This window comes from Poecilia reticulata, chromosome 12, assembly GCF_904066995.2.
Source record: "Poecilia reticulata chromosome 12, P_reticulata-male-v2, whole genome shotgun sequence".
NCBI lineage: Eukaryota > Metazoa > Chordata > Actinopteri > Cyprinodontiformes > Poeciliidae > Poecilia > Poecilia reticulata.
In genome coordinates this window covers 10,066,471-10,084,537 of record NC_088841.1, presented here as the reverse complement: position 1 = coordinate 10,084,537, position 18,067 = coordinate 10,066,471, and the positions used below count along the sequence as shown (strand labels likewise).

Below are 18,067 nucleotides of genomic sequence, written 5' to 3'. Positions count from 1 at the left end.
TTTTTAATATCCAATTTGTAGTTTTTTTGAGATTAGATTTCTTATAATTTTACAAATGTTGAGTGTAAATGAGTTCAGTTGAACCTCATAAAGGATTTGCTAGTGTTCCAAGTTCGTCTGACTGAGATTCAGGAAAGCATCTGCAGTTTAATCAGAAGATGAGGAAACCCAAACCGATTTCAAAACATCTTTTCCACCTGTAATAGTAACGTTTCCTTTTGGTCGTCTCCGTTCAGAGTGGAGCTAAAGTGAACAAATTGCCGCAGTTCTCAATTTGGCGAAATCTGACTGACTCTCTGAAACATATGGCGGAGTGGAGCGAAGCGACTGTTATCAGACAGATTGACACCACATGAAAACCTTGGCTTATCCATTGAACTGCATTCATTGTGCATTGACAGTTGCAATTTATGGGGCACTAATTTGTTTTTTATGTTGAAAAAAAGTAGAGTATTTATAAGGTACAGTGTTACGCCCCCTTCCCTAATGTTTTTTTTCTACTTTTCTCTCTTTTTTCTTTTTGTCCAAAATCCTGCATGGATTGGTTGTCCACAATCCATCCGTCGTCCTCTGTGCGTCTCCATCGCTCTCTGCATATCAGGGGGACGTTGGGATTCCTGGACAGCAGGGGGAGATTGGGTTCAAAGGAGATAAGGTAGGCAACTTCTGCAGCACATTTTATAGTTTAAATCCTCTCACGAAGCCCCCCCACTGACTAGACCTCATTATGCCTCTCTGTGCACACTCGCCTTCAATCATGCATATCCCTTGTTACACAACCGTTGTTGCGCTGCTGCCTCCACAAAATGACTTAGCCAGATGTCTGCTGTCCACCTTATGGAAACTCTTATGTCAGTCTTTCACATTTGTCTTTCTGTGTGTGTAAGTAAAACCTAGTCCAACAGAGACTGAATTGGCCTCAAGAGATACAGCATAGGGAGGAGAACCATGCATGTCTAATGTCTGTTTCCTTAAAGAGGAATCAAGTGTTTTGTTTAGGAGTTTTATTGGATGCTATTTGTTTAATGTGTATTGTTTGACCCCGGTCAGGGTATCCAAGGAGCTCCAGGTTTACCGGGCGTTCGAGGGAAACCAGGACCGCAGGTTAGATCTGATCGGACTGCACTCACAAAGATTACTTTAATATGTTAAAATGTTTGCATAACACTTTTTATCTTGAGGGCTAGAATAAAGACTTAAAGTCAGATCAGATAACATGACTTAATCTCTTAATGTGATTTCATTTTTTGTACTTTTTTCTTTTTAAATGCTGCATGTTTACTATTAAACATAAAAAATAGTCAGGGTTTTTTTTAAATTTTTTTTATTGGACACACCTGATAATGTTTTGTAAAAAAAATCATGCCTTTCATTTTAATCTGACCTGATCCAACAATTCCTTAAAATTAAATGTAACTGTAGTACTTCTAAATTTTTACTTCACTTCTTTTAAGTTGATGATAATGCATAGGAACTTTAAATTTGTTATTCATGAGTTTCCTGAGCATTTTAAAAGCCCCAGTCAGACTCGAGTCTCAGAAAATCTGTGGAGGGAGCTAAAGATTAGCTTGATGGATAAACTATCACTATGCCAGTGGGAACATGAAAAAGGCTGGTCATTTACCTGCCATTTTTAATCAGGTATGACTAAAATCTGATATTTGAAGTAAATTGTCCTCCATGTCTGTCTCAAAAAACAAACTTCCTAGTTAAATAATTTGAAGTCTATTTCTGCCAGGAGTGAGAATATTTTTGTGTATTTGGGAGGCTTGTCAGGAAAAAAACATGTTTTCTCTCCAGTCATTACAAACTGACATAAACTATATTGAGATTTTATCTAGAAGTGTGTTAGATCAAATGGGGCTTCAGCTGAGTTTGGTGTAAAAACTCACCTGGAGCCCCCTTTCCTCATGCTTACTGTTAAGTATGGTAGAGCATCAGTGATGCTGTGGACCTGTTGCTCTTTTTAAGGCCTTGGGAATTCATTTCAAATATAAACCTGGTCATCTGGCAGACAACTGAGCACACCTGGTATCTCTGTCATGCAGTATGCATATGGATAAAAGAAAAAGCATAAAATAAAGTTTTAGCACTTCACATTTGCACATGAGCACAATGCTGGCACACAAATATTTCATTACATTCATTCTGCTACTGTTTTAACAGGGGAAACTAGGAGAGAAAGGTCCCGATGGAGCACCTGGACCACCAGGCCCCGAGGTTTGTGTTTGCACCTTGATTGCTCTGTTGGGGATGTTTATCGTTATTCTGAAACAAAAAAGATGGCCGTTCTCTTATCGCTGGTAACAGGGTTTCCCTGGTGACATGGGACCACCCGGAGAGAACGGCGTCGAAGGACTAAAGGTGAGTTAAACCGTCCACTTGACATGCTCAGCTTTCAACAAGCATGACTTAAAGCACAAATCAGAACATGGCAGTTTGCTCTCCATCCTTGTTGAGGCACAGTAGGGATTTCCACTAATGTTAAACTCAGTAGAAATCAACTTTTTAATAATTACTGTACATTGGCTGTAAACTTGTGTGTTAAAACCCTAATTTACACCCCAGCATTGACTACAACTGCGTTGTTTTTTTTTCTCAATCAAGGGAAAAATAGGAGACCGAGGTTTACCGGGGCCCCGAGGGATTCCTGGCCTAGAGGTAATTCTGACCGACGTTAACCAACATCAAGGGAAGACATTAACATTTCATGGCACCAGCCTCGTCTTCAGCTAGCAACATTTGATATCCCAAAAACATAAGCTATGCTGAGATCTGTGTTCTCTGTTTCCAGGGAGACGAGGGTCCGATCGGCCCACCGGGACCATCAGGACTTGAGGTGAGATGATAAATGAATCTGTATATTTTTTGGGAGGGGATTGTACAAAGTTAAGATAGAAACGATAAGTGCTAACTCTTTAATCTCCTCAAATCTGGCTATTCCTTTCAAATTAACACATGAGATTAACAAACTGGTTTTCTTTTTTTTTTTATTAGCTGCAAATACCTACATTAAATAATTTGATCCATAGTGATTATATAAAATCGTTTTATCCTATATTACAGACATAACTCCTTCTATAGTTTTATTAACGAGATCTTCATCCTCGTGTGTTTGTTCATCAACGCCTGCATTTAGTCATTTTAAAAAGAAAGTTTGTAGCTTTATAGCAACATTGCTGGGAAATCAATAAATTGGTCAGTAAAAATGTCATGCCTCAGTTGTCTTTATTAAATGCAGTTCAGTGTTAGTACTCATATTTAATTGTGCATGCAAAAGTTTATTGTGCCTCTTTTTTAATCAGACAGCAGTAACGTGATAAAAAAAAGTTTTTTTTGTTGTTTTTTTTCCCCCCAATCTCTCAGGACAAATAAAAGAAACTGCGTGTTTGCTGTTTTATTGAGACTGCTGCAAGTCTCTATTGTAACATGTGTAGTCCTTCACTTTGGCCGCCAGGGGGTGATAGCGTTCATCACCATGTTCAGAGATGACTCAGATTTATAGCTAATATAAAAACACTGGAAAGTGGAAATAGAAAATATAGGTTTTATTTTATTTTTCTTTCAGACATTTTATTAACTGATGAAGAAACTTACTCTGTTATATATGTTTTCAATTTAGTTTTCTGACTTAATTATTATCCCAGATGTAACCTGTGAATCTTCCTTTCTTTCTCTGCACTTTATATCAGTCTGACTCCCTCCTCACTTGCTCACCTTCCGTCCACCTGCTTGTCTCATAATCTGACTCGGTTTCTTGTCTTCTGTCCGAGGGGAAGTAGTGTTTGGCTCCTGCAGGAGCTGTGATTTATCTCTGGCCAGGTGCCGCGAGTAGACCTGTACATTTACTGCTCTAACAGGAATGAGCCTTCATCCTTACCTTCCTTTTTTCCAGCGACTGTGCATTTTTTTAATATGATGTTCCTTGCATTCCCTCTTGGCACTGCACCTTTTTTTTCTTCATTATTATTATTTTTTTATATCAGTTCGGTCATAAAATTGCAGACATGAATATAAATCAAGTAACAGGAAGTCACAAGTCCAGGAGAGCAACTATTCATCCTCATATTGCAACCTAAATTGACTTTTATTGGCTGTTTGAGTGAAATAAAGTGTAAGATTTAACTATTTAAAAACGGCTGCCAACCTATGTGAGCTGAAACTTTGGAAATATTGAGTCACTCAGTCTCATGGAGTTTGGCTGAGACATTTCTGACCTAGAGGTATTGCTGGTTCAGAAAAAAAGAAACAGTTTTCAGCCACTGAACACTTTTGCAGCCTGTCTAAATGTCCCGTCAGCATTACCTGCCTATGTCATCAGCGTGCACCCTGGAGATTTTCCACTGATCTCTCTTTAAACTGCCCATCCCGTAAACAGACCCTTTCCATTCACAGAGAGTTTGTGATGAATGTTAACGATGCGTTCACTTCCCAGTGAATGTCTGTTCCTCACTGTTAGTTATTCTACGGCTCTTTTTTGTTTTTTTCAGGGTAGAATGGGAAGAAAAGGATTTCCTGGGAAGGTTGGCCCGGAGGGAGTGAAGGTGAATAAACTCAAACTCATTTACCATTCTTTTCCATTTTCCAAAACTACAGAAGTGGCGCACATTTCATAATAACTCAATGAATGACAGTGGATTTGCATCTGCAGGGAGAAGCCGGTGTCCCAGGAAAAGTTGGGTCCATGGGAGAACGAGTAAGAATTCCTGACATTGCTTCTTCCTGTGTTGAATGATGGTCCTTTCCCCCCCACACAGCCCAGCCACTTATCCAGGAAACTCTTTCCATTCATCCATCCAATGCTGAGTTTTTTACATTTCAGGGATTGGTGGGTTTCATCGGACCTGTGGGAGAGGCAGGGCTGGCAGGAGAGAAGGTAAGACCAAAATAAAAGGAAATGAAAACAAATGGATTATTTTATTTCTACACTTGAAACTACATTTTATACTTGTGCATTTTAGGGAGATCGAGGAGAAATGGGCCTTCCTGGACCACCCGGAGTAAAAGGATCAACGGTAAGAAAAACAAAAAAAATATATCAATTTAACTCACAAATACCACTAAATAGCTGAGAATGTTCAATCATAAAATTAAACATGAGTGCAGATGTAAGGTGGTTCATCAGTAAAGATCACAATGTTTCATGATACCCTTTGCATCACAAGGGTTGTGAAAGGACACAGCTCTTCATCTTGGCCTTCTGATTCTGAAGTGTAACTCCCTGCACTGCCACCTCTGGGCAGCTATCATAACTGACCCCCATAATTCTTCAAACTCACATGGCCAGCAGTCACAAACTTTGTTTTAATTATCTGTCCATTAAAGTGAGCTTTATATATTATTGGCTTTGTTTTGCCACAATACTTGTTTAAAAAACTAAATAATTTTTTTTTTCCCCACTTGGAAGGAAGGTCTAAGCTAGTTTATGATAATCCAAGCGCGACAAAGTTTCCTTACTTTCTTAAAGGTATATGCTGACAATGAGTTAGGTCAACAAGGAAAGCAAAGGCACACCACTGTTTGAGTTATTTGGGTCCTTACTGTAACATCTCGTGTTCACCATATGGCCAAAGACGTTTAGTTGTAAATGGTGTAATACTGGCTCAAACAAAGGGGTGGTTATTCCAATAGAGCCTATACAATGATTTATTTTGCTATTGGGATCTTATTACTACGGAAAGTTTTAAATCATCCTACATGCCAAAAGGATCTTCCAGAAAAATAAAAGAATGAAAAAAAAATGAATAGTCCTGCAGGAGTATTGGCATTAGTCCCTAGTTCTGCAGGACATGATCTTTTATGATGGCTGTTGGAGCTACAAACACTTCGTTTCCTCAAGATTATTTATGAATTCTGTGACTGTATGAGAAACGTTTGGAAATCCTTGGATTTTTCCATACATTATCTTGCAAAAAGATCCACACTCCTTAAGCATTTTTAAAAAGGTTCTTATTACAACCACAAACTTTTTGTATTATTATTAATCTGGGGGAGACTGTGTGTGATAGACAAACAGAAAGTGGTGCATAATTGTGTTTGCATTCATTTGTGTTCAGCCCCACTATTTTGCAAAAAAACAACATTTTGCTGCAAATTCAGCAGCAGGACTCTTTGAGTATTGGTCCCTTAACCTTGTACATCCAGAAACCAATATTTTTGGGAATTCTTTTGTGTAGAATACATCAGGGTGGGAAGAGTTATGTTCAAATATTTTCACAAATTCTCAATTCAATTCAAGTCTGATGTGAATACACAAATGTCTTTTAAATCATTCCATAGTGTCTGAAGGTGAACCTCTAACCGTGTCATGTCTTGTGCAACTTCTGACAAATTACTTTCCAGAATTGCTCTGTGCATTTGCTCAATCCATTTTCCCATCAACTCTTATTAACTGCTGCTGGGAATTAAATAGGCAACCCTGCAGCCTGGTGCTGCCATCACCAAGTCCAGCTTGTTCGGGGCGATGCGCCATGTTAGTTTTCCACCACATGCAGCCAAAAAAAAGCACATAAATTAATATCACCTTTGTGAGTTGAATTATTTTTAGGGTTTTTTACTGCACACACTTCCCTTTTGTTTCAACAGCTACAACAGTTTATTCAGTCTAGACACATGTGAGGCATAGTTGAGATGTTTTCTTTGACAAAGCTCCAAGTTGGTCAAAAAAAAAAAAAAAACCTATATGATCCACTTTCAAATACATAAAAATTCCTACTTTAATATTTTACTTTTTTTTCTTTTATGGACCACTCAGTGTATATGACTGTTTGGAGAGGAGGAAGATTTAGTTATCACTGCTGTTGGCTCGGAGCCAGCTGGATTTCCCCCGAGGACATGACCACTCGTACACATTTTCACTTTAAAGGAAGCTCTCTGTTGGCTCTCTTCCTCATCTCCAAAGCAGAAACAGACCCTTTGGAAAAAAAGAAGGCATCGCTAAAAATGAGAGAAGCTGCTAACAGAAAGCTCTTACTGTAAGCGTCGATGTTTTATTTCTCTGTGCTCGTGACGTCAGAAATGCCTACTACGCTGTGAGGCCGGCAGACTGAATGGATTTTATTGTTCTCAGATGTTCTGTGGAGTCTGACCAAAACATTCCCCATTATTCCGTTCAACTTCTACAAATGGGCTGGCCAGTAAATCGAGACCAATAAAATAAAGAAAAAAGAAAAGAGAGAGAGAAAAGGAGCCAGAAGTGGCATGTTTTCTCATATAAAATCAGCTCCTCAAACTGATTTTTCTCTGGCCTCTCTGATTTTCCCTATTTGCGCATTAAATCTGTTTTCAAGCACAGAGTCTTACTCTTCTTACTACAACGGGAAAGTCGATATATTCCTTCTAAGAAAACTCTGCGGATTCTAGTTGATTTACACTAAATTAACATGGACACGTCGGTAATTAATTCCAAATTGGAGAATTAAGTCTGGAGAAACTTCTTTCCAGTCACTGCAAGAGCTGCAGAATTAGCAATATGTGTTGTTAATGAACCGTGAAAGCTCTTGTGTAGCATTTTCTTTTGTAATATAAAATTGGATTTTATGTCTTTTGTGTATTTTTGCAAACACGACAGGGTCACCCAGGGACGCCAGGTGAGACTGGACCTCCTGGACCACCAGGAAGACCAGTAAGTCATCACCTTTATTTTTTCCATCCTCCTTTTTATTATTTTGCACTAAAAAAAATCACTGAATGCTCTTTTTGCTAGAACTGTAAGTTTAGCAACTGCAGGCGATCTCATTCTGCAGGGCTAGTATTCCCAGTAGGCTGCAGAGGTTTCCTGAGCATTATGAACTTTGACAACCTCCCGCTGAATGCGCATTATCCGCCTGTCAGTCATAAACCCAACACCTATAACCAATTACAAGCTGCTGCCGGCCCCCCTCGTCCCTGAGGTGTGTCTCTACCTCGGCCCCCGCTTGGCTTAGTGCAGGCCCTGCCCCTGTTCAAAGTGGGGGCCACTGAGCCACCAAAACAAACATAAACATGGAGCTTTGGGGGCAGCAGGACAGGATTCCGGAGCGGGCTCTTTAATTGGTGTGAGTGACAGATCTAACAACAAACCCTATACTGTGTTCCCGAGGTCAGGCTGCTCCCTCCCTGGGGTCAATAGCCATGGGGGCCCTCTGGTCTGTCAGTGTAAACCTTTGTTTTTATCTTTCCATCCTTTTTTCTCTTTTTCCTACCCCATCTCCTTTCCCCTTTATTCCCTTTTTTTTTTTCTTTTGTTCATTAGGGCCCTGCCGGAGCAAGTGGGCCAGCCGGCACCAGAGGGCCCAAAGGCTTGCGGGTAAGTTAGCGGGTTGACACAAGCTTTAATCGCTGATCTGCTGTGAAGGCATCCCAGCACCAGTCAGTTTGGCTCAAGCAAGTGTGTAAATATTCTGTTGTTTGTTTATGAGAAGAATATACAGCTATTTCTGCACTACTAGAAGACATCAGGAACCCAGTGAGGTGACATCAAGCTTCCTCACAGACGTAGTTTCACTTTACATCAGCAAACTTAAAGGAGTTTTACAGGCATGTATGTGATGGATTAATAAATAGTAGTACATCATTGTTAAGTCACTGCAAAACGATGCATGCATTTACATTTTTAACAAATAAAAATCAAAAAAAAAAAAAATGTGGCATGCCATACATTTTATATATTTGACTCAGCTCCCCTGAGTCAGTACTTTGTTGAACTACTTTTACAAGCAGCCACATCCGCAAGCCTTTTGGTTTGCATAAAACAGCACATTTAAATTGATTTTTATTTTTTTTTAAATGCCCTCTATTTGCAAAACACCCTAAGCTCAGTAGCATTGGAGTGTGAGCATGTCGTCTTTCTTGTCACAGATCCTCAATCATATTTAAGTTTGATTTAAAGAGTTTTCAACCCTCTAAGAAGTTTTCCTGGAGGGCTACTTTGATTGTAGCTCCATCCATTTTTTTATAACAATTCTGACCATCTTCTACGTCAGCACCAAAGATAATCGTCCACACATGATAATGATGATGATGATGCTGCCACCACCACCATGTCTAACTATGGGTGTGGTGTGTCCAGGTTGATGGTCAGTTTCGTTCTGGCATTTTTTTTTACCTCTGTTAAAGACAGATAGACAATTTGAAATGAATACACGACTGAAGCCAAGCGTGATTATATTCTTTTCTTAAAAAATAAAAAGAATACCTTGCTTTCAAAGCTTATGCACCAATAATACTTTAAAATACTGGAGACAGTGGCTTTAATATAGTCATGTTTGTTCTCTGTTTTCAAGGCAGAGAAGAGCAAGTCAGCCGAAATATCTTAATTGTACGCTTATGTAATCTAAGAATCTTAGTTCTAAGTTTAGACAACTTTTATTCCTGTTAACCATGTGAGGAGGAGAAAATAACCATGAAGTTTTTGTTTTTTTTGTCAGAAGCCTTTATGTAACACTGGCCTTACTGTGGTTGGCCTGGGCACACTCTCACTCCAGTGTGTGTTTTTGGTTAGTGCTAATGTCAGCAGGTTCCCTTGCTTTGTCCAAGATTAGAAAACTAAATGATTCATTTACCTACACAAAACATTATTTCCTCACAGCAAGAAACAAGTTAAGCAAAAAGAATCTTGTTCTTTTCAAAAATAACACTCAACAGAAGCTTAAAAATAAAGCTGAAACGACTTATAAGAAGATGCAAGGTGAGACTGGGTACAGTTAAAAAAACATCAGCTGTATATACACCATTACGTCTTTTATGTGTAAAGCTCAATATAGAAAATAATAGTGACAGAAAAACATCTGCCTTTACTCAGATTCAAAACTTGGAATGCTGATTAATGTGAAAGTGTCTGCAGGATGGCTTCAGAACATAAAAAAAAAAGTTGGATCCAGTGCTGTCTTTGTTTTCACTCACCGAACTCGGCTCCTTCATATTGTCATGTTACAATCACAGGCTTCAAAATGCTGTGTTAAGTTTCTGTGTGAAAGAGACTTACACAAACTGTTGCATAATGTGAAATGAGCTAAAAATTATTAATGGTTTTCCAACAATTTACCAAGAAATACCTCAAACATGTAGGGTACTGTTGTATTCAGCTCCCTTTAGCTGAATGGGACTCTCGGAAAGTCCCAAATTATGGGACTTTCCGAGAGTCCCATAATTTGGCATTGTTGCTGACTTTATTCTCAGTATATGTCCAGTAATTTTGTGAAGGTCTCAGAGCCTTTTTTTTTTAAACAAACTGCGTAATCAGAGGAAAGGAACACACAAGACAGGTCAGGGATGAAATTGTTTAGGGGATTAAGACAGGATTAGGTTATACAGTCGTGCACTCCGCAAGTCATTCCTGTGAAGAAGAAGAAAGGCAAAGAAAAGCACAAGTCACAAGCCAGAGGACCCGGAAAACATGTGGCAGAATGTGTTCAGGTCAGATTGACACAAAACACTGGAGACGAGAGCGAAGATCCAGCTTCCAGCAGAAGAGCGACAGAAAGCCAGAGCAACAATGAAATGGTTGAGGATCAAATCAAAGTCAGACCTAAATCCCATTGAGATTCTTGGAAAATGTATATGTATGTTCACACCAGTTCCCTCTCCAGTCTCTAGGTTTTTTTTTTTACCTGAGTAGAAATGACATAACTTTCTGTCTCTAGATATGAAAAGCTGGTGGAGGCTTATTGCAAATAAGGTGCAAATTTAATAGCAACAAAATGGTAAAATTGACAGAAAAAGTGGCTGAATATAAATGTATATTACACTTTGGTGCTTTTTACCCCCAAAAAATATTAATAATACATATTTTCTTCCCACGATACAATTATCACCATTTTGTGGTAATCTCTCTCACATAAAATCCCAATAAAGTATGTTAACATTTGTGGCCTTAATGTTACATGTGGAAACGTTCTTGGATTGCATTATATCTGTGTGCTTAAAACTACTTGAAATTATTAAGTCAGAGTCCCAAGTATTACAAATCCAACATTTGCATTTTTTAATATCTGGAACGGATGATTTCTCTGGCTATCTGAGGAACAAATCCAGAGTTAATATGTACCATGTTGCAGAGCATTATTCCTACCACTCAGCAGTCTGTGGTTGCTTCTGAGCTGGTTTAAATTGAACTGGTTGAATTCATGCTTTTGGTATTCATTTCGTCTGCCATTTTTGTTAGTCAGAAAAGAGTCTTGAATCTGCGGCACATTGAAGTTACTGGACGTAGCTTGTTTCTTTTTGTTAATTATTTGACTGGGAGTTGGGGGGTGGGGGAGGGAATATTTTCCCTACTCATCAGCTAATCAGCCAATGTAAACGGAACCAGCGGGAAGCAGGTACCCCAGACAGGAATGTTAATGAGCAGTGGCCATCCAGCTCTATGTATAATAGGCTTATAGCACTTCAGCTATTGTTATTGCCTCTGGGCCAGACTCCCACTGCGCCTGGTCAACAATCAGTCAAACAACAAGGCCTCCTTCAGTGTGATGTCCTGAGAAATTTGCCATGGATTAAAAAAACAAAAAACTACTTATATAACAACCAAGAGACTGATCGAGATTTTTAATGTATTCACTGTTAATTAGTGAGAATCGCTATGTCGGTAATGCTGCATTTTCCAGAGCAAAGCTATGAAATTTGACTGGACGCAGGTGCAAAGCAGGTGAAGCGTATTGGAACGCTGCCCTGACTTATATTTGTTTGTATTGGTCGCTGGACTAGCAGGAGTTTGTAGCAGTTTGGATTAATTATGTTTGAAGGTTTCACTCATGTAAGATAAACAGTTGAACTGTGTTCATCGTTTGTGTATTTAAGTTTGAACTCTTTTGCCCTGGATCCAGTGGTAAAATCAATGTTAGGATAAGGTCTGTGAGTTTCACTACTAGAAAGGCCAGCCACCTTTTAGTATATCAAGACTCTGCATACATATATTTTTACATATGTATATATAGACTTTTTTTTTTTTTTTGAAGAAGTGCAGTTTACAGATATTGCGACCCTCACATGAGGACATGCTGTTTGTTTTGTCTGGTGGTGCTACAGTGACCTCTGTTGGTGAAGTGACACATGTCTCGTTTTCTCAGGGAGCAATGGGGCCTGATGGTCCAACAGGAGAGATGGGGTCAGAGGGCAAAAAGGTAAGAGTGCTGGCATTTACTCAATAAAATTATACAGTTGAACTGCGTGAACATAACAATTACATGTTTTTTCAAAGACAAACACTTCAAATAAATGGGCGGCGACCTACACTAGTCTTCCGTTTTATCTAAGGAAAAGTACGTATACAATCAACTGGACACTGATTATCTTATCTTTTCTCTTCACTGAAGGGTTCCGATGGTCCTCCAGGAAAAATAGGTTTCCCAGGATCACAGGTGAAGCTCCTAAACACCATTTTACTTTTCGTTTCTATCTCAGATGTGGGTTTTTTTGGGGGGGAGGGTTTGGCAACTATGTTCTCAGAGAACCTCTGCTTTGAACCAGCAAGGTTGAGATGCAGATTCAGCTATGAAAGAATCACTTTTTATTCTTTCATAGTTTTTTGTAGAGCTTATTACTAGACTTACATAAGTGACCATAAACATTACTCCATTTTTATTGTATGCTCATTTAATGGATTTGGCCATCCATAAAGTGCCATTCAAAAGCATTCGACACTTTGAAATTTTCCTCATTTTTTTTCTTCAAATTACAACAAAAAAATATGTTTTGTTGTTTTAATACTAAGTGGTAGTAAATATAATGTTATCTAGTATTTTTTTCAGTAACACTTCTACTATCTGTCAGACACAAGTCAAATTAATCATTTTAATTCCCGCATTTAATCAACATATGAAATGCGGGAATTTTCTTCAAGATAAAAGAAAATCTTTTTAGAACAGGTTTGATTTTAACCAGCTCTAGTTTTCAACAATTGACTTTTGTTAATCCTGTCTTGCCATCCTTTATGTCCCCAACAGGGAAAGATCGGAGAGCCGGGAGACACTGGGCCAAAAGGTTTTCCAGTAAGTTCAATGTTTTGTTTTTGTTTTTGATTTTTCTGTGACATAGATCATTGAAAATAAACAAGTTGTTCAATAAATTGCTAAGTTAACACATAAGTTAGAGATGCAAGGCTGAAATGGTTTAGACATGCTGTATGTAGAGGAGGTGTGGTGGATTTATTGGACAGAACTTCATGGATGTAATGAAGGAGGGTCGGTGTAGCTGAGATGGATGCCATGAATATGGTAAGATCTACTCTGAAAGCCAAAAGCAGAAGAAACTTTCTAAAATCTGGTTCATATTGCTTTTTAATATCTGCTAAAAAAATAAGTTGTGTAAACTTATTGTGTTTCTTGGTAAGTATTGTATTAATTTTAGATGATGTACTGCTATCTTCCTAAACTCACAGATTGTTTTGTTGTCAGGGAATCCTAGGGCCTTCTGGACCTCCAGGAGACAAGGGAATAGCCGGCGACCCGGTATGTTTAGACTTATAAACTCTTGACCCAGCCTTCAACCTCTTTGTGGTATTATCAGTCCAGCTCATCAAACATGTCTTCGTCTCGTTCAAGAAATAGAACTGTACTTTAATTCTCCCGTCCCTCAATCTGAAGTAAATTAGAACTGGTGAAACACAGAAATGAGGATTAAAACATTATAGTAATTACTCATTTTCTATGTGACATAGAAAGCTGTCACAAAGTTGTCTCATTTTTCTTTTTGTTGTTGTAGGTTTTAGCATAAATTGCTAAAACCTACAACAAGCTTTGAAAATATAGCTTTAGTCAACATTTCCTCCATATTTATTCATTTTCCAAATGTTTGTGCTGATAACTTCTGTAATATTTTAATTATTGCTGCAGCCTTGGTTGTCATGTAAGGTCAGAACACCTGTGATTACCAATAATAGATGGCTGATCTATAAAGATTTCCTGTTTGGGAATTAAATTTCTTTCTTCCTTCTTTCTGTTTCCTTACTCTGAGCTTTTTTTCTGAAATATAAATGAATGACAATGTGGGAAGTTTGAATGAATCTTCATTATTTTGATTTTTATACATCAGCTGGGGAGTCCATTTTCCCCTATATTCACAATTTTTTTTATAATAGACATGACAAGCTTACACTTAGAGATTCTATTTTATGATGAAACGGCATAAATAAGTTGCTTATTATGTTGGTTAGGTCATCAAATAGGTTTAATCCATACATTTTCTGCTTGTTTTTTCTCCTCATGTTGTTGTTTTTCGTACAAATAGTACTAGATCTTGATTTCTTTAATGTAATGATCATTCAAGCTACCATATTGTCTTCTGCAGGGGCCACCCGGACCACCTGGGACTGTTGGATTGTTAGGAGAAATTGGTCCAAAGGTAAGCAAATATACAACACCTTGCAAAGCTATTCAACTTTTCACATCTTTTCACATTGCATCCACAGGTGTCAGTGTGTTTTCTTGAGCTTCAAGGTAGCAGGCCAACACATAATCGAGCACACATGTGTTTCCAAATAAAATCTGAAATGCGTATGCCAAACGTATGTGTCAATAATTTGTAGAAGCACTTTTTTCTTTTAATTGCAGCTGCAATATCAGCCAGATGGAAAATCTGTTTTAAAGTCTTGCCTCAGCTTCTCAATGAGATGTCTAATCTCCAGCTGTATGTTCAGGAATGTTTGTCTGTCTGGAAGGTGCATCTCTACCAAGTCCCAAGTCTTTTGCAGCTTCTAGCAGGTTTCTTTCCAGCATTAGCCGTTGAATTAGTTTTATTCATGTTCTCATGATCTCTGACCATGTTCCCTGCCACTGCTGAAGAAAAGCATTCCCACTGCATGATGCTGCGATCACCGTGTTTCATTATGGGGTTGGTGTGTTCAGGATGATGGGCACTGTCATTTTTCCTGTACACGTGGCAGTTTGCTTCTTGGTCAAAAAGTGGAAGTCTGGTTTCATCTGACTACACCTACCTGTTAACTGTGACCTCGATACGACTTACGATAAACTGGAGGCAGGATTTTTCACGGCTTTCTTCCAACACTTGCTTTCCCATTACCACTTCTTCATAGCAGCTAGATTTATAGAATGATTAATAGCCGTCTTGTCAAGAGATTTTTTCACCTGATCTGTGGATATTTGCAAAGAATTACCACCAGCCTGCCAGTTTAGGTGTTTTGGTAGGTTTTCAGGTATTCCATGCTCTTAACAGTGTCAGATGATGAGCTAAACAGTGCTTCATGTCGTGGGCAAAGCTTTGGATGTTGTTTAATCACTTAACTCCGCTTTAAACTTGTCAAAAAGTTGTCTTTGACTTTTAAGTTACACTTTTAAAAGTGGTATCAAATCAAAGAGGGCTGAATACGCCATAATTATCTGATTTTATCTGTAAATAAAACAAAAATGGTAAATTATGAAAACTTTTATCCCACAATATCGTGTTAGTCTGTCACATATAATCTCAATCTATACATTAATGTTTGTGAGAGGACTAAATTGGAAAAAAGTTTAAGAAGTCTAGAAACGTGTTCAGGGAGTTGCACAGATACACAAATTTACTTCCATATTTATTACAAGTAAAATACAAGTATGTGATTCTTAGCTTCTTTCACTGGATTAATAAAATTATATCAGCAATCTACCCTATTAAACTAACTGCAGCTGACATGCTTCCTTTTTCATTTTGACTATAGTTAAGATAGTAAATAGTGGAACTTGGCACTGATGTATTGTTTTCATGCAGTGAAACTATCTTAACATTTTAAATCAGGTTTATAATTTTACTGTGGTCACTTTTCTAGGGTCCTGATGGCAAAGAGGGTGAACCAGGACTGCCAGGCGAACCTGGGGAGAAGGCAAGCAAACTAAACCATCGTAATTATGCCCGAATGCTTCATTTAGGTTCTTTTTATCAACACTAAAAATTTGCTGTCTCTGGGTCTCAGGGGGGGCTTGGACCATCAGGGAACATCGGAGAGCAAGGACTGATAGGGCAGAGGGTGAGTTTGTCTGAACCGAGTTATGAAACCACTTGGTTTACTGAAAAGCTGGAGAGTTGGTTCACTTTTTCATGTGTGCAGGGAGAAGCAGGTCTAGAGGGAGAAGCTGGTCCAGCTGGTCCTGATGGAGCAAAGGTAAACATGATTGCACACTATACTTACTGCTGCATATTTATGTTATTGAGAAAATACATTAAAGAATCAACCAAAATTCAAAGAGATACTTGTATTTATGTGATCAGGGTGATAAAGGTGACATGGGTCAGGAGGGTGACAAAGGTGAAAAAGGTGAAACTGGACTAAAGGGAAAGGAAGGTCCACCTGGTAGTCCTGGACTCACTGGCGTCCGGGTGAGTCATACGTCTGCTTGAAATTCATGCACAATTCACTACCTTCACCATAAAGCATCCATTTGAGCTTTATCAATTCATTTCTCTACTGTTTTTACTTAAGGGTTCAGAAGGAAAGCCCGGTAAAATCGGTGAACGAGGCAAACCAGGCCTAAAGGTACAAACATTAAATTAGCTAAAAATCACTCAGCAACAACAAATATTCAAAAAAAAAGAGGGACCGACAGCATCTGTTTCAAAACCTTGGGAGTTAATTATCACGCTTTATGCATGTCTAGGGGGCTAAAGGTCAGCTGGGTCACCTTGGAGAAACTGGAACAGTAGGAGAGACCGGACCGCCAGGATTTTTAGGGCCAAAGGGTTCCAGAGGGACTATAGCACATGTGGTAAAGTGGAACAGTAATGATGAAGGCACACTTGAAGCAGCCATTACTTAAACTGAAAACACTTGAGATGTTATAATGGATGGTGTGATTAACTGCATATTTGTTTCCCGCAGGGAGCACCGGGCCGAATGGGTCAGCAAGGTGAAGTTGGTCTTCTAGGCTACGAGGTTAGAGAAATTATTAGCATAATACTCAAAAACATTCATAAAACTTTAATTCTATCATGTTATAACTACAAACTTCAACATATTCTAATGACATTTTATGTGATGGACCAACACAAGGTGGAAGGAAATTGATTAATGGTTTTCACAATTTGTCACAAGCATAATTTTGAGATACCTCAAACTAAAATCTGCTGCAGCAACCGAAGGCTGTTTTATGAAGACCTAGCTAATCTACAGGTTAACCTATAGAGATTAGCCAACCTATAGATTAGCCAGGCCTCTCTAGGGATTCTTCTCTAGCTAAAGGTTAACCCAGGTTAAGAGGTTGTATGGTTAACCTAGACGTTATCCTCTACTTAGCTTGGTTAGGTAGAGAAGAAGAAGTTGCAAAGAGAAGGTTATTGTGGGGAGAGTCCATTACAAGTCATGAAGGCAACACAGCAAGTATGTAGAGGAAGTTCTTCTAGCCACATAAAATGAAAATTGAACTCTTGGGAAACATATAAAACGACACTCTTACCGTAGTGCCAAAATCATGCTGTGGGGAGAAGTAGTTCTGAGCTAACAGAAGGATAGGTGGCGCTAAACGATGCAAGAAAACCTTTTTTAAATTTGCAAAAATCTTTAGTCTGGGATGAAAGTTTACCTTCCAACAGGACAACAACCCTAAACATACAACTAAAGAGGAACTGCTTAGATCTAGACATATTCCTGTCTTATGATGGTCCAGTCAAATTCTCCTGCTGTTATTGCAGTGGAGGTTGGTTCTATAAAGAGTTAAGATGTACATAAACTGCATGAAGATTGTGGATCGTCTGATAAGGGACTGTAGAATTTCATTACTTTTTGTTGTCACTTTGCCACAGGGCCATCTGGGACCACAGGGCCCTATTGGGCGTCCAGGTCCAAAAGGTGAAAAGGTACACCTCATTCACTTTATGTGCAATGTTGATCTCCAATTTTTCTGTGTAATAAGTACAAATTGCTCAGTCTGACTTCAGCATTAACCGAACATGTCCTGATGTAGAGACTAGAGTCTCGAAGGCATCCCAGTTTGATTTTACAACTTTGAAATTGTTTCTGTTCAGGGTGAGCAGGGTGACGATGGAAAGCAGGAAGGTCCTCCTGGTCCTCCAGGTCTCATGGTAAGTCCTGTATGACTCTGATTCTCTATATTTCTATTGGCTGTTCTTCTACAAATTAAATTTAATCAGAAAATCTGTTGTT

The 18,067-nt window shown here is 38.7% G+C and overlaps 1 protein-coding gene across 1 annotated transcript in view; it reads left to right on the top strand.

Annotated features, from left to right (window-relative positions):
* Positions 1-18,067, top strand: part of col27a1a (collagen, type XXVII, alpha 1a) — an 82,497-nt gene that overhangs the window by 55,224 nt on the left and 9,206 nt on the right. The window contains exons 17-42 of the mRNA XM_017307958.2: positions 602-655; positions 1,051-1,104; positions 2,167-2,220; positions 2,311-2,364; positions 2,608-2,661; positions 2,795-2,839; positions 4,491-4,544; positions 4,652-4,696; positions 4,823-4,876; positions 4,962-5,015; positions 7,571-7,624; positions 8,234-8,287; positions 12,048-12,101; positions 12,294-12,338; positions 12,924-12,968; positions 13,374-13,427; positions 14,266-14,319; positions 15,740-15,793; positions 15,884-15,937; positions 16,019-16,072; positions 16,180-16,287; positions 16,391-16,444; positions 16,566-16,673; positions 16,787-16,840; positions 17,707-17,760; positions 17,929-17,985. Coding sequence (XP_017163447.2) covers positions 602-655; positions 1,051-1,104; positions 2,167-2,220; positions 2,311-2,364; positions 2,608-2,661; positions 2,795-2,839; positions 4,491-4,544; positions 4,652-4,696; positions 4,823-4,876; positions 4,962-5,015; positions 7,571-7,624; positions 8,234-8,287; positions 12,048-12,101; positions 12,294-12,338; positions 12,924-12,968; positions 13,374-13,427; positions 14,266-14,319; positions 15,740-15,793; positions 15,884-15,937; positions 16,019-16,072; positions 16,180-16,287; positions 16,391-16,444; positions 16,566-16,673; positions 16,787-16,840; positions 17,707-17,760; positions 17,929-17,985 — 1,479 coding nt within the window. The remainder of the gene's footprint in view (positions 1-601; positions 656-1,050; positions 1,105-2,166; positions 2,221-2,310; positions 2,365-2,607; positions 2,662-2,794; positions 2,840-4,490; positions 4,545-4,651; positions 4,697-4,822; positions 4,877-4,961; positions 5,016-7,570; positions 7,625-8,233; positions 8,288-12,047; positions 12,102-12,293; positions 12,339-12,923; positions 12,969-13,373; positions 13,428-14,265; positions 14,320-15,739; positions 15,794-15,883; positions 15,938-16,018; positions 16,073-16,179; positions 16,288-16,390; positions 16,445-16,565; positions 16,674-16,786; positions 16,841-17,706; positions 17,761-17,928; positions 17,986-18,067) is intronic.